The sequence below is a fragment of the Chelmon rostratus genome, chromosome 17 (assembly GCF_017976325.1).
Source record: "Chelmon rostratus isolate fCheRos1 chromosome 17, fCheRos1.pri, whole genome shotgun sequence".
Lineage (NCBI taxonomy): Eukaryota > Metazoa > Chordata > Actinopteri > Chaetodontiformes > Chaetodontidae > Chelmon > Chelmon rostratus.
The window spans coordinates 3552137-3565514 of record NC_055674.1 but is presented as its reverse complement, the minus strand read 5'-3'; the positions used below and the strand labels follow the sequence as shown (position 1 = coordinate 3565514).

General features: G+C 43.9%; 1 protein-coding gene across 2 annotated transcripts in view; it reads left to right on the top strand.

The window, feature by feature from the left end:
• The window catches only part of syt3 (synaptotagmin III), a 28732-nt gene extending 17967 nt beyond the window's left edge, over positions 1-10765 (top strand). The window contains exons 7-13 of one of the 2 annotated variants that reach the window (XM_041957000.1): positions 705-831; positions 3989-4207; positions 6354-6474; positions 7805-7976; positions 8657-8786; positions 10039-10132; positions 10610-10765. In XM_041957000.1, the coding sequence (XP_041812934.1) occupies positions 705-831; positions 3989-4207; positions 6354-6474; positions 7805-7976; positions 8657-8786; positions 10039-10128 (859 nt within the window). In that variant the 3' untranslated portion in view covers positions 10129-10132; positions 10610-10765. Of the gene's footprint in view, positions 1-704; positions 832-3988; positions 4208-6353; positions 6475-7804; positions 7977-8656; positions 8787-10038 lie in introns of both variants that reach the window. The other variant, XM_041956999.1, reaches the window with a different exon arrangement.
• Positions 10766-13378: the final 2613 nt, after the last annotated feature.

Below are 13378 nucleotides of genomic sequence, written 5' to 3'. Positions count from 1 at the left end.
TCTACCTGAGCCCCTCAAAGCAGGTTGCAGATGATTTCATATGAATAATATTTAAGTCCTTAAGAGGTAAAACTGTGTCATATTTAACAAGAAATAATTTAAAGATTAGAAAAAATGCAGCAGTGTTTTGTTTGTATTATTTTCTTCCCCACTAATTACCATGTGACCCCTTAGATTCATCTCAGGACCCCCCTGAGGGGGCTGGTTTAGACAATCAGTGCAGTGCTGATTCAAACGTGGAAGAAATGTACTGCCCCACTGCACGCCAGCACGGGGTCGTGTTTTTTTTTGTTTTCTTGTGCATTAACTGATCCGTGCATGTGGCCCAAAGTGAGTGCAGAATACAGGCGACGGTGTTTGGGATTATTAATGAGCTCAGCTCTGGCCAGACTCTCACTGACTGTACATCTGTGCTCACTGTGCTTACATTTAACATCACTGATAGAGCACCACGATACAGCTGCAGGGATGACACACACGCACGGACACACACACACACATACACACGGATGCTATTTTGGCTTTTCCGTGCTCTGGAGACACCGAACCTCCCACGCCATTATGTGTATAAATCCTGCACAGGTGTGTGTTTGTGTGTGTGTGTGTGGGTTGCTCCTGTCTGGGTCTCATAGCGTATTTCTGTATACTTCTACGCCTTTTTTTTAATGAGCGTGTGAAAGACTAATGGTGTTTGTGTGTCTCAGCACGGAGCAGTTGGTGGTGAAGATCCTGAAAGCTCTGGACCTGCCAGCGAAGGATGCCAACGGCTTCTCCGACCCGTACGTGAAGATCTACCTACTGCCAGACAGGAAGAAGAAATTCCAGACCAAGGTGACTCCCACTCCCACCACACTCACCTGTACCCTCGGTGGCAACCTGCCACGGAAGCAAACAAACAAAAAACTCCCCTCGGTGTTTAAACATCAGCAGGTCGGACTGTTTTCTCTCAGCCTGTTTCCCGCTGATGACCCAGCCTCCTCATGGGGAATCATTACAGCCTCTCTAATGTAATCTAATCTAATCTTGGGCATAATTTATTCAAGATAATGTGCTTCAGACTATTACAGGGCACTGCTACTCAGCTCCTGTGGTATTCTGGTGTTTGAGGACAGTTGAGTCAATATTTGAGTACATTTTGGGACGTTCTGTACCAGGAAATGTACCCTTAGCCCCTAAAAAAACATCCTCCTCTCCTCTAATTTATTCTCTGTGGAGACGCTCAAGACATATGAGCTCAGTGGCCTCACAAATGTGAGTTGTAGTTCTCTGTTTTATGTCCATAAATATCATCCGTACTTTTGCACGTTGTCGGGATGAGAGAAATTCTGGAGTGGAAATGGGTCAGAACTACTGTAGAGGCAGGAAAGCTGTGCCAGTTTGAAATTTCTCCCCTTTGTGTGACTGTCTCCTGTATATCACAAAAGCCCCCTCAGCCATTGAAAAGTGTGAATGCTTCAGTCATTTGCATAATACAGCTCCTCTTTTGTTTGGAGTGTAGATGATTGTTTCATTTCAATCACATCCTCATTAACATGGGATTTTTACACCTCTCATGTTCTGCCGCGCTTTCATCCGTCCAACTAATTTCAAAAGAGACACCAGCATCACCTACGAGTAGATGGTGGAGCTTTGTGTTTCTGGTTTCTAAAGGCAGAGCGCCTCCATCAGCCGCACGTTTAATCCAGAGCTAACAAGTAATCATCAAGTGCTAATAAGCCAGAGTGACAGACCCACTCGTGCAGTGACAAAAGTTGGATTTGGAAAATCGAGTGTGTCACATTTTAATTATCACAGGCTTTATTGCATGGCAGCATTTATATCAAATGCTTTCAGAGCAAATAAATCCCAACAGTAAATCAACAAATAGTAAAAATTTTGCACTGGAGATTGAAGACTAATTTACAAATGTTGCCCACAATGTGTTAAAATACGATGAGCAGGAAATTACGGCCGCTCGCCTTCCATCGGACTGCATTCGCTGATTTACTTCACTTGTTATAGAGATGACAGATGGAAAAGGCACAAAACACAACATATGGTCCAAAAAGAGGCGAAATAAGTTGGATTAAAAACAGTCACCTATAGGAAATATGTTGCCAACATTTAAAACAAAGAAATCTTGTACCTTGTACGTGTTGAGAAAGAAAATGTTGAGTTTTAGATCTTTATTTCATTTCAGTGGGTTTGATTTGATTTGTCCACAGAAAAGGTAAAACTCTGTTTTCTCCCTCTGGCTGAGGAACAAGGTCGGCCAGCGTGGCAGAGGTTAATTATGTTGCTGAAGGTCATTTTGGCCACAAACCTCTCCAGAATATTCTGCATCCTCGTATGTCTTGCTTTTGTAGGTCTGCAATCACTTTACAATACTTGTATTTACATGCTGTTTTCGGCTTAATGCGATTCATCCTACAGACAATCGAAGGTTAATCAAAGCTTTTATATTCACATCAAGTCTCTGGTGTGTCATCGGTTGGCTCAGAGGAGGTGATGCCTTTTATGTTTCCAATTATTTTGGAGAAAACAGAAGAACTGGGGTTAGGGTTAGAACTGGGTGGTTTGCAGGAGCAGGAAACAGGCAAAGCAAAAAACCAAGCAAATAAATTAACCACCAGCCGAAACTCCTCAAATCTAAAGAAAAAAGACAAGAAACACCACCAACAGAGCTCAGGAAATTAAAAAAAAAAGAAAAAATCAGGATTGTTGATTCCCACTTTTAAAGAAAAGTATTTTGACCGAATATAGCTCTGGTTTTGTGCCACTTTGATCACTATCGTGTTTACATATGAGGCTTTTACATTGATGGCTACATTTGAGTCACAGATAAAAGCCACGAGACAAACTCTGACAGCACGTCGTGTGTCTTTGAAGACATGTCCAGAATCCTCGGCGGCGCTCCTGTTCCGCCGCTATGAAAAACATCCTGTTTGTTTGGTCCCGCTTTGTAAAACAGGTTGAAAATGTACTCTACTGAGCAGCGGATGGAATATTTTTCAGACCAGCAAAACACAAGGGTCTGGACGTGTCTTCAAAACAGCATTAAGTCAAACAACCTGCTGGCTTTTTCAAAATCTGGCTCCAAGTTATCTTTGAGGAACCCTCGGCTCAGTCTATGACTGGAATGCGATGATCAATGCAGAGGTCTCACATGTAAAAATGATGGCTACATGAAAGGCACAGACTAGGGCGAAGCCAGGAAATACATTCATGGACACTTTAGACTACAGCACACAAATTACCGTGTAATTATTCAGTGTATACAGGGTGTCGGTAAGATGCTCACTGGGTATACAGAGATAAATATGTACGCATAACGGCAGAAGACAGGTTTGGGAATAAGGGTTTATTTGGTAATAAGGAAGAAGGACATCTCTGTAGATATAAGCTATGAAATAGTTCTGTTTACAGTGACGCATTGGGGTCCAATGTCGAACCCATTTGATGCTCGAGATGTCAGAGAGGAACCTAAACCAGCTTTTCCGTCCTCTCATGACATCTTTAGAGCTTATTGGACAACATGGAGAAAAAAGATTCTGAGCGATTCACTTATTCATCAGATGAATGAATGAAAGTGTTTGTGAAAAAGATGCACGAGTGATTCCAGCTGAGGCGACGGCCGCCGCTTTTAGTGGCAGTACGTTATGATCACTTTGCACTGCTTTTTTAATGTAAAACACTTTGAACTACTTTGTGTGAGATATACTGTACAAATAAAAGTTGAATTGAATTTGAATCAAGACAAAGCGCTGAAAACGAGGGCATTACAGTGTCGGTCCGGGGCATGTGGGCTGTAAAAGGAAGTAGTCCCTTGTTAACCCCCTTTTCACTGTAATTATAGTGTTGTTACAGGGTGCGGGCTATAAAATAATGTCATCTTATTCCCTCTACTAATTCCCTTGCACCTACCCAGTTAGTATTTCATTGGTACTGCGTATGTACAAAATAATTACACTGTAACTTGCAGGCTGTAATGTAAGTGTCTCTGTCTCAGGTCCACAGAAAGACCTTAAACCCAGTGTTCAACGAGACGTTTCAGTTCGGCGTGCCGCTGAATGAGCTACATTCCAGGAAGCTGCATTTCTCCGTGTACGACTTCGACCGCTTCTCCAGACACGACCTGATCGGCCAGGTAGTGGTGGACAACCTGCTGGACTTCAGCGAGGGCAGCGGGGACAAACCCGTCTGGAGGGACATCGTGGAGGGCACCGCGGTAAGGATGAGCCTCCGCCGCAGAAATATCCCAAAATATTCACATTGGCCTATTAGATTAGACTAGATGAAATCTGAATGAGCCTTGTGGCGATATCGGGTGCTGCTGGGCCAAAGCGGAGACAGAGCATATCAGACATGACAGTTTCAATTCTAGATTTCAAGTAGAACTGCATGCATCCATTGAAAATATAAATTATCTTCAATTTACAGATGTAGACGGCCTGTAAACAACAGGCAGGTTTTGATGCGTGTTGTTTAGTCCGGTCACCTCCTCCTATCACAGCAAAGGTGTCATAAAGAGTCATGGAGGAAACAAGGGAGGGAACAAAAGTGCAGACTAAACTAACAAAGACTTTCAGGAGGGTGAGGCAGGTGAGGGTCAAAACCAAAGTGATCAATCCAGAAGGCAAACAATTTAAAACAAAAAGGGTTAAAAAAGAGCTCAATAATCCAGAAACATGCAAGGATCCAGAGGAAAAACAAAGCAAAAGTCTAAAATCTGATGCCGCACAGAGAAAACACCCAGGAGAGACTGGAATACCTAAGACTCACCTGACGAGGCACAGGTGAAAAAAAATGAGGGACAGGTCACACAAATCAAACGATCGCAAGGGCGGGAAAACACAGGAAGTAAATCAAAAGATGACCCATGAGGTAAACTTTCAGCATAAAACAGGAAAAAAGAAAACTAACATTCAAAACCAGGAACAAAAGGCGACTCTATGGAAGAAAAGAAAGGTCAAAATAAAGTTATCTTATCTTATCTTTTCTTATCTTATCTTATCTAAATAATTTGAATCAACTGAATGACTAATTTTCCAATTTAGCCATTAGTTTATACTGAATGTTGAAATTTAAATCAACCACTGAATTTATTGCTCTGAAATGTTGAACTCTGAAAACCATCTTTCCTTCTTTGAAATTTCCAAAAGGTTGTTTCTGCGATTTCTTCTGCGATTATTTGAGGCGTTCGATGTTCAAAAAGTTGTATTCAGGCTTCTAAAATTCAGCAGGAAACTCAAGTCGAGTGAACACGCCAGGTTGCTCAGATTGAATCGGTGAAATTCAGACACCGGATTTCAAAATGAAAAATTAAAACAGGAACATTCAGGAGGATATTCAGCCGAGCTCTAACAGGATCGATCGCACCACTCAGTCAGTCGCACGGCAAGAAAAAGAGGCAAGCAGAAGAGCTGGAGTTACAAAAGTTTCTTACATTGCAAAACTTAAATTGACCTTATAGAAATTACAGAAAAAGGAATTCAGTGCAACCACATAAAGTCAGAGGATCCACAGACTAAAATATTCCAAAGCCATCAGTTCAGGGTGTTTAAACTTTGAAGATTAAGTGTCTTGTGATGGTTTTCAGTTTCTTCTAAATGGTTGTGGTTGTGCATTGTTGCCGGTTGGCGTGCACTCATACTGTATGAAGAGGACAGAAATCCCCTGATTCATTCAGAGTCCAGATAGATTACTGGAAAGGCACCGCTGGCCACATCCAAACTTTTTATCATGTGGCATCCAAGCAGATTTATATGAAATATTCATAGAAGCCTATTAGCAAATTAGACAGAGCAAAGCCTTAAAATTTTCTGGCATCGATGTTTCATTTATTAAATAAGTTTAAAGCATCAGCCTCTCAACGTATTTCAGTGTTTCACCCGGGGAAGTATTGATTAGCGAGGCTCAAAGCCACTAAGGAGTCGTCGTGCCACAGTGTGACCTGAATACCGCCGGTGTCATTACTGCGGTGCCGCCGAGACCACAGGCAGCGAGAGGATCAGTAGATGGGAATGAGGGGGGAGAGATATAAAAAGCCCAGAGAATCGTCACCTCTACTTAACACTTTCCTTCACTCGGGGACATCAACAGATTGGCATATGATTCATTTACAGTGACGGCACTTCCCCTCTGCCTAAACACTCTGCCGGTCCGCATTAGGACGCCTGCTGTCACCCGCCGTCAGTCACAGATGTAGCTCTTTTCTGGCCACAGACAATCATAGCAACGTAAAAGATATCTGTCAGTTAGTGTTTTTCCCGTCTGACTCTGCTCCTGAAGCCATGCGTGTGTGTGTGATCACAGCGCCCCCGCTCCGTTTCTGATCCCCGGCTGTGTGTGTGTGTGTGTGTGGTGACCTACAGGAGAAGGCTGATCTCGGGGAGCTTAATTTCTCGCTGTGTTACCTGCCCACTGCAGGCAGACTCACTGCTACAATCATCAAGGCCACCAACCTCAAAGCCATGGACCTGACTGGCTTCTCAGGTAAAGGATTAACACACGCACACACATCACGCTGCTGCGAGACCTCCAGCAAGCCGCCTGACTGGAAACTCATTTAGAGGAAAAATATGACAGAAAACAGCTTTAGCAATGTCTTAAAAACAGCTACCGGTGATGCGTTTTGCTTTCTTGAGCTCCTTCAGGTTTATATCTCACTGATATACGCAGAATAATGACTGGCATTAAACCAGTTTCTTGCAATAAAAGAGTAACTTTTGTGCAATTTAATGACTTTTCTCCACTGATTGCAGCTATAAGATACAATATGGTGCATTTCGAGCGAGGAGTGCAACCCCTCATTTGCTTTAAAACTCTCTTGCTTGGACTTTCATTACCATCATCGTCCTGCAAAAACCAACAAGGTTGCGTAAAATATTTCTGCAGAAAGACATTTTTCAAAACCTTCTAAATCACTAACTGAGGTAGAACCAGATGGAGCACGTTAAGGGGAAGTAAATTAGTGTAAATCTTGGCTAAAAAATACCCGAAGTTCGTCGAGCATCACCAGATTGATCGTTTCTAACCGTGCGAGAGAATCTGAGGGTGGATTTTTCCTCCAAGACGTAGAGGTAGAGTTTATACATTATGCACATATTACCTGAAGCTTTCATTTGTTACAAACACAACAGCCAGAAAGAAACTGTTAACGACGTGTTTCGTCGCCGGTGCAGGTGAAGCACCAATTATGTCTGCGGAATTAGAGAAAAACAGCTTTTACCCGTGAGACTGATAATCAAGAGCTGTGATTGGCAATGCTGATAATGAATTAACAAAGGCTTTATGAAAAGGTTTTATTCTTTCGTTATCCCTCACTCGAACAACAGCGACGCCCTCTCACGTTAAGTGAGATCTCAAATGATAACGACCACATGCCGTTATTACTGCCACAGTGATCCGGAGATGATTGCGGCGCCTGAAAGCTGCTTAGAAACGCAGTATAAAAAACGGAGTGGTGGGTGTGTGCGTTTCCCCCGGCTGCTTTCACCGAGCTGCACATGTTGAATGGATAACTGAAGTGATTCAACCTGTGCTGCTTTTCTACCTTTGTGTTCTTAATCCAGCTTTGCCAAGGTGACTTGATTTTCATGCCTTTTATGTGTTACAGAAGCGGATACCTGTGAGCATAATACCTAACAGCGTTTGCAGGAGTCCCCCCTTATCTTTTTTCTCCCTGCTCCCCCCCTTCTTCCTACCTCTCCCTTTATCTTTCTTCTTTGCTGCATCTCATCCAACCTCCCCCTCTCCCTTCCTTTTTTCTCCCCCACCACTCTTTCTTTTCCCACCCCTCCCGCCTCTCTTGTCTCTCCTTCAGACCCGTACGTGAAGGCCTCTCTGATCTGTGACGGGCGAAGGCTAAAAAAGAGGAAGACCTCTATTAAGAAGAACACACTGAACCCCACGTACAATGAGGCGCTGGTGTTCGACATTCCCAATGAAAACATAGAGAGTGTCTCCATCATCATCGCAGTGATGGACTACGACTGGTGAGCAAGCGGAGGTGTTCTTGTGTCGTAGCGCGCCTCGGGATGAGACTCATCGGCGTGAAGCGTGCTGCTTATTGTGTAGTGTTTGCTGTGACTTTTGGGTTGTTGCATTTTGATGGTGTTGCGCCTGTGTCGAACACGATGAGGGTCCCCTCGTGAATCAGCCTCCTGGTGGACGTTCCCTGTTTTACATAGACGGGCGCCTCATGAATAAGCATGATTTATGCTAATGCTGCAGGAAGAAGTGTAACCCTGCCAGTGTTTGTCTGTCTGCCGCTCGCAGCAACACTTGGCTGCTTGATGTGTTTGTGTATAGATGCACCGCCTCCCTATTATGTAGTCTGCCCTCCATTTGGCATCTCCATAGGTGTGTGCTTTTGTATGTTTGTGCTCGTGCCTGCTCCCCCACTGACATCCAGCTTTTGTGCAGGGCTGTGTGTATTTGTGAGCTGCTATTCAATATCCTTCCTCAGCTGCTGTACTCTTTTCCCAGTACTCAAGGTTGATAAATGAGACTCTCTCTGCCTGTTTCTTACAAGCCCTGTCTCCCTCTCTCTCCCTGCTTTATTATATCCTCCCTCTCTCCCTCTCTCCACCCTCCTCCCTTCCCTGTTCTGTCTCTCTGTCTCCCTCACTCTCTGTCTCCCTTGTCCTTGCCTCCATCCCTCGCTGCATGTCAGTATCGGTCATAACGAGGTTATAGGGATGTGTCGTGTGGGCAGCGAGGCTGAAGGTCCAGGGAGGGAGCACTGGGCAGCCATGCTGGCCAATCCACGCAAACCAATAGAGCACTGGCATCAGCTTGTGGAGGTAATGAGCATGTGATCATGTGTGTTCATGTGTGTGTGAGCGTGACTCTGTGTGTGTGTGTGTGTGTGTGCATCCATGAGTATGATCTCATACCACATATGTTATTTTCAGTTGTGCTGTTGGTTCTGGGCCCGATAGCCCAAATGATCTGATCATATGGTGATTATCATTATCATTAGATGTAGCAGGAGCAGTGATACTTGAGGGAGCAGCAGTAGGATTAGTGACAGCAGGCCAGTACCTACAGGAGCATAGGTACAGTAACATTTAAGTAGCACTGATAAAATCATTATTTTGCTCTTTTACTTAAGAAAAAGAAGCAGCACAGATATTTAGAAATATTCCATTGCAACTAAAATTGCACACTTAGCAAGAAAGAATAGCAGCAAAAGCAGCAAAATGTAATATGTTTAAAATTAAATTAAATTTCCTTAAATAGCAGAGTGAGACGGTATGTGGAAAACATTTTAATTACTATATATTTTGCTGGGTGATTAACATTACATAATGCATGAGCTTTTAAAAGCTAATCATATGTTTTCGATATGAAACCTTCATCAAAGGAAAGTAACTACTAGCCTAATTGCAGGCTAGCTGTCGTCAAGTTAAATAAAAGTAAAGTTAGAAGTTTTTATAACTATGAAATACTGGACTGTGGAAAACTGTTTCTAGCTACACGGTAACATTGACATCACTCTTATTTCTGTGTGGTAAATATGAAGCTACCACCCGCAGCCAGTTAGCTTAGCTAACCTACAGCTAAACCACACATTTTTTATAGACGTTCTTATCAAGATTAAACAAATGAGATGAAATGTGATAATTATTTAAGTTTTAAAGGTGCTGGCAGGTGGATTTTGTTTTGTTTGTTTGTTTTCAACTGAGCCAGGCCACCTGTTTTCACCAATTTCCATTCTTTATGCTAAGCTAAGTTAGCTTGCTGCTGGCTGTAGCTTTGCATTTAATGCATAGAAATGAGAGTAGTATCAGTCTTTTTCTTTTAAATCTTAGTAAGAAAGTGAATCAGCATATTTTATCATAGGTGCAGGAAATGACTACACGTACTTGCCACCACCAAGTAAAGTAATAATAATAGTAGTAATAGTGGTGGTAGGCTACTCTAGCATAGCAGTAGGCTAGCAGAGGTAACAGTAGTGGTAGAAGCATGTAAAATTATAGCAACTGAACGTTTAAAAAGTGTTTCTTCTGGTCATGAAGTGTTAGTAAAAGCACATTCTCTATTTCCCTGCAGGAAAAAGCAATTGGTACATTCGTGTCGAAGAGCGCTCCAGCATCCTCCCCTAAGCCGCACATCGTGGTGGACAGTCCTCACTCCGATTAAAGCTGTGAGCCTCTCCTGCTTTAGATCTCACACATAATTATTCATTTTTTAATCTCATCAGCATGCTTTCACACGTACTGGAGGACTGCTTTCTAGGCTACTGGAAAGTGTATCATTATTCCACACGCCTTCCAATATGTCCTTGATTTCTGCCTGTAAACAGGAATTACTGTACTCTTAAAGTACATCCACGTACTGCGCTGCAGACGCTCGCAAGTCAGATTTACACAGAGAAGCGTTCGAGTCTTTAAAAGCATGACCTAACTGTGAGCGTGTGATAAAGTGGAGGCTGTGGAGCTGTCAGAAGTAGGAGCTCTAAGGCAGAAGCATCTGTATAATCTAGATGTTATGGGTTATGTAATGCATCTCCCCCTCCTCCCCCCCAAACTTACAGTACTGCATACTGTTTATATATTCTCTCGCCCCCCTACTGTCTCTCTTGCTTAATCTGCCTCTTCTCCCTTATTCCCTCTTTCCTCAGGTCATTATCATCTCTCCAGCTCCAGACTTTCCTTTCTCTCCTCTCATCTGTGAATAATTCTCTCCATCAAAGAAAGAGAGACGCGGAGACATTGCTAGTGTCCAACTGCTAGTGCTGTTTTGCTCCTGCTAATGAATCCTCCAAGCCCTGCGCTGTCTTCACCGAGCCGGGGGGGCGTGGGGGGGGCAAAAAAAAAACAACTAAACAACAACATCCATTGCAAGCTACACTTTGAGCATCAGACTACACATTTACAAACACATACAGACACTAAATGGTACAGTAGGTCTGATAGTGGGTGTAAATTTGGGATCTAGCAAGGGAACGCACACACATAACTCACACATACACACACACAAATACACACAGAGTTTGTAGTATGTGCGTAGTTCATGTGTGCTTCAGATTAGTGTAGTATTTCATCTAGGAGGAGTGTGACGTGACTAACTTTTCTCTCTCTCGAAAACAAAAAAAAAAAAGAAAAAAAAAGGAAGCCATCCCAGAATGGCCATTTCAACCAGGACCAAAGGTTCATGCCCATGTACAGACTATAAAAGAAGAAAATCACTATGTCGATATTTTTCTTTGCAACATCGGTGTGCAGTACATGCCGTACTGTACGGGAAAACATCTCACGTAGTACTTAGCAGGACAAAACATCCGAGGTGGATTCTCCCGGCCGTTTTGGACGCCTTCTCCAGGCACCGTACCTTCTTGTTTCAGACTTAACTCGCTTATTTTCCCCAGAGGAAAGACGACAAAGCGTCCAGTGGTCTTTATTGATGTCAGAGGAGCGGAAAAATGAGGACAGACTCATTGGTTTCAGCATGTTAAGCAACCTTGAAAAGTGTCCCTCTTCCTCATGCTTTTTGTCCTAATGGTGCTCATCGGTATCACGTTTTTTTTTTCCTTATTGTTTTTAGTTTGTTGTTCGTGTGACACAACATACATAAAATCATCAGAAGAGGAGTTTATTCATGCCTTTTTTTACGGCCCACCGAGGGTGCGATGGTGTGAACTTCTGAGAGACGTGGACTAGTTGATCGTCCTCTGCTTTCTGGCCAAAGCGGCAGACGTTTCCTAATGCAGGACTACACAGGCGGAATGAAACCTGCGTTCAGGACGGGACCAGCATCTGTTTGGACTGCACTCGCTGGAGGATGCACTCCACGCGGGGGGGGGATATCACCACTCTGCTTTATTTTTCTATCATTCCAGGACCTTTTTTCTCTTCTTTTCTCAAGAAGTCATCATCCAGCTTCAGCTGAGAAAATGATTATCTTCAAGTCCACATCATGTCCCTGACAAGACTTTAGAAGGACACACACGTCCGTGTTGCTTTTATTAGTGTGTGTTTCCGTGTTTGTGGGCGTGTTTGTTTTGTATTCGTGCGCGTCCGTGTGTGCGTGTATGCCTGTGTGTCACTGTGACCTTGTGTGTGGCACGTTTCTGTGCTCACCGCCTCCCTCGTCCTTTTTCTGTCTCCGCCTGCCTCACTCCCCAAATTCCGGTATCCACCGACTGAAGACACTCTCCTGTCCCGTGTCTTGACAAGGAGCCACTTTGTGTGTGTGTGTGTGTGTGTCTGTGTGTGTGTGTGTGTGTGAGTGGGAGTGAGAATGTGTGTGCGTACAATACGTGCCTCATTGCACTAGGTGGGGAAACACTGTCTTTCATAGACATTAGTTTGTATTGTCTATGTCGTCTCTGAAATCAGCTGCCAATCATGTGACCCTCCTCTCCTCTCCAACCCTTTGCCTGATGTAAGTAACTGTGTTGATCGTGTACTTCTTTCAGTAATTTGTGTACTGTATGTCCGAGGGAAAGACCAGATGGCACCGTGATTGAAAATAACATTGTTGGGTGTGTTTTGATTAAATTTACGAGAAGGAAAAAAAAAAAACACTAAGAAAAAAAAACATTGGAGGGTCACTTGTTACGGCCTCCAGATAAATTTAGATCCCCTTAAAGCAAGACAACAGGGAGGAGGTGTTACGAGAAAACAAGCGCCTGGATTTTCTGCACTTCCTGCGTAAACCGATGCAGACTTATAAAGCCATGTCTGTCACCGCTACTACGACTACTACTGTAACCTCAGCAAAACAACAGTACAACACCTCACTACAGCTACTTGTATTGCTACCGTTGCCATTTCCCCCTCATCCTCTCACGCGCACGCTTTTAACCGAGGCGTGTGCGTATTTCAGGGGAGGGATCTAGTTTCTTCCTCTTTACCTCCGGACCGTGGACGTGCCGGTGTGCTTGATCAGGTGTGCGGGAGGTGACGCGACCCTCATCATGCCTGCAAGTGTTCTGTGTGGTTTGTCAGCTGGGGATTATTGACCAGCTTGTATAAGTGGATATGGTATTGATCCATCGGTCTCGAGGCCCCATAACTCTCTGTTTCCCAGCCCCTCTCTGCTTGTGTCTCCCCTACGTGTTACTGCCTGGTGATAGATTACACAACTCATGGTGAAACCAGCACATTCCCTTATTCTCTTCCTCCTTCCGTCCGCCACCCCCTTTCCTTTCTGTTTCTGTCTGTCTGATTACCGTCTGATTACTCATTCTCTCCTCCTGCAACCCTCACCTTCCCTCCCGGCTCCACTCCCCCAGCTCCCCCTCACCGATCCATTTCTCGCTCTATTTTCCCCCCCACCTCCCCGCTCCCTCTGCTATCTCCCATCCCTCCGTGTTGCCCTCTTTCTTTCTGTGTATGACACCCTCCCGTCCTTCCTCTCTATTCTCTCTCTCGCTGTCTTCTCGTGT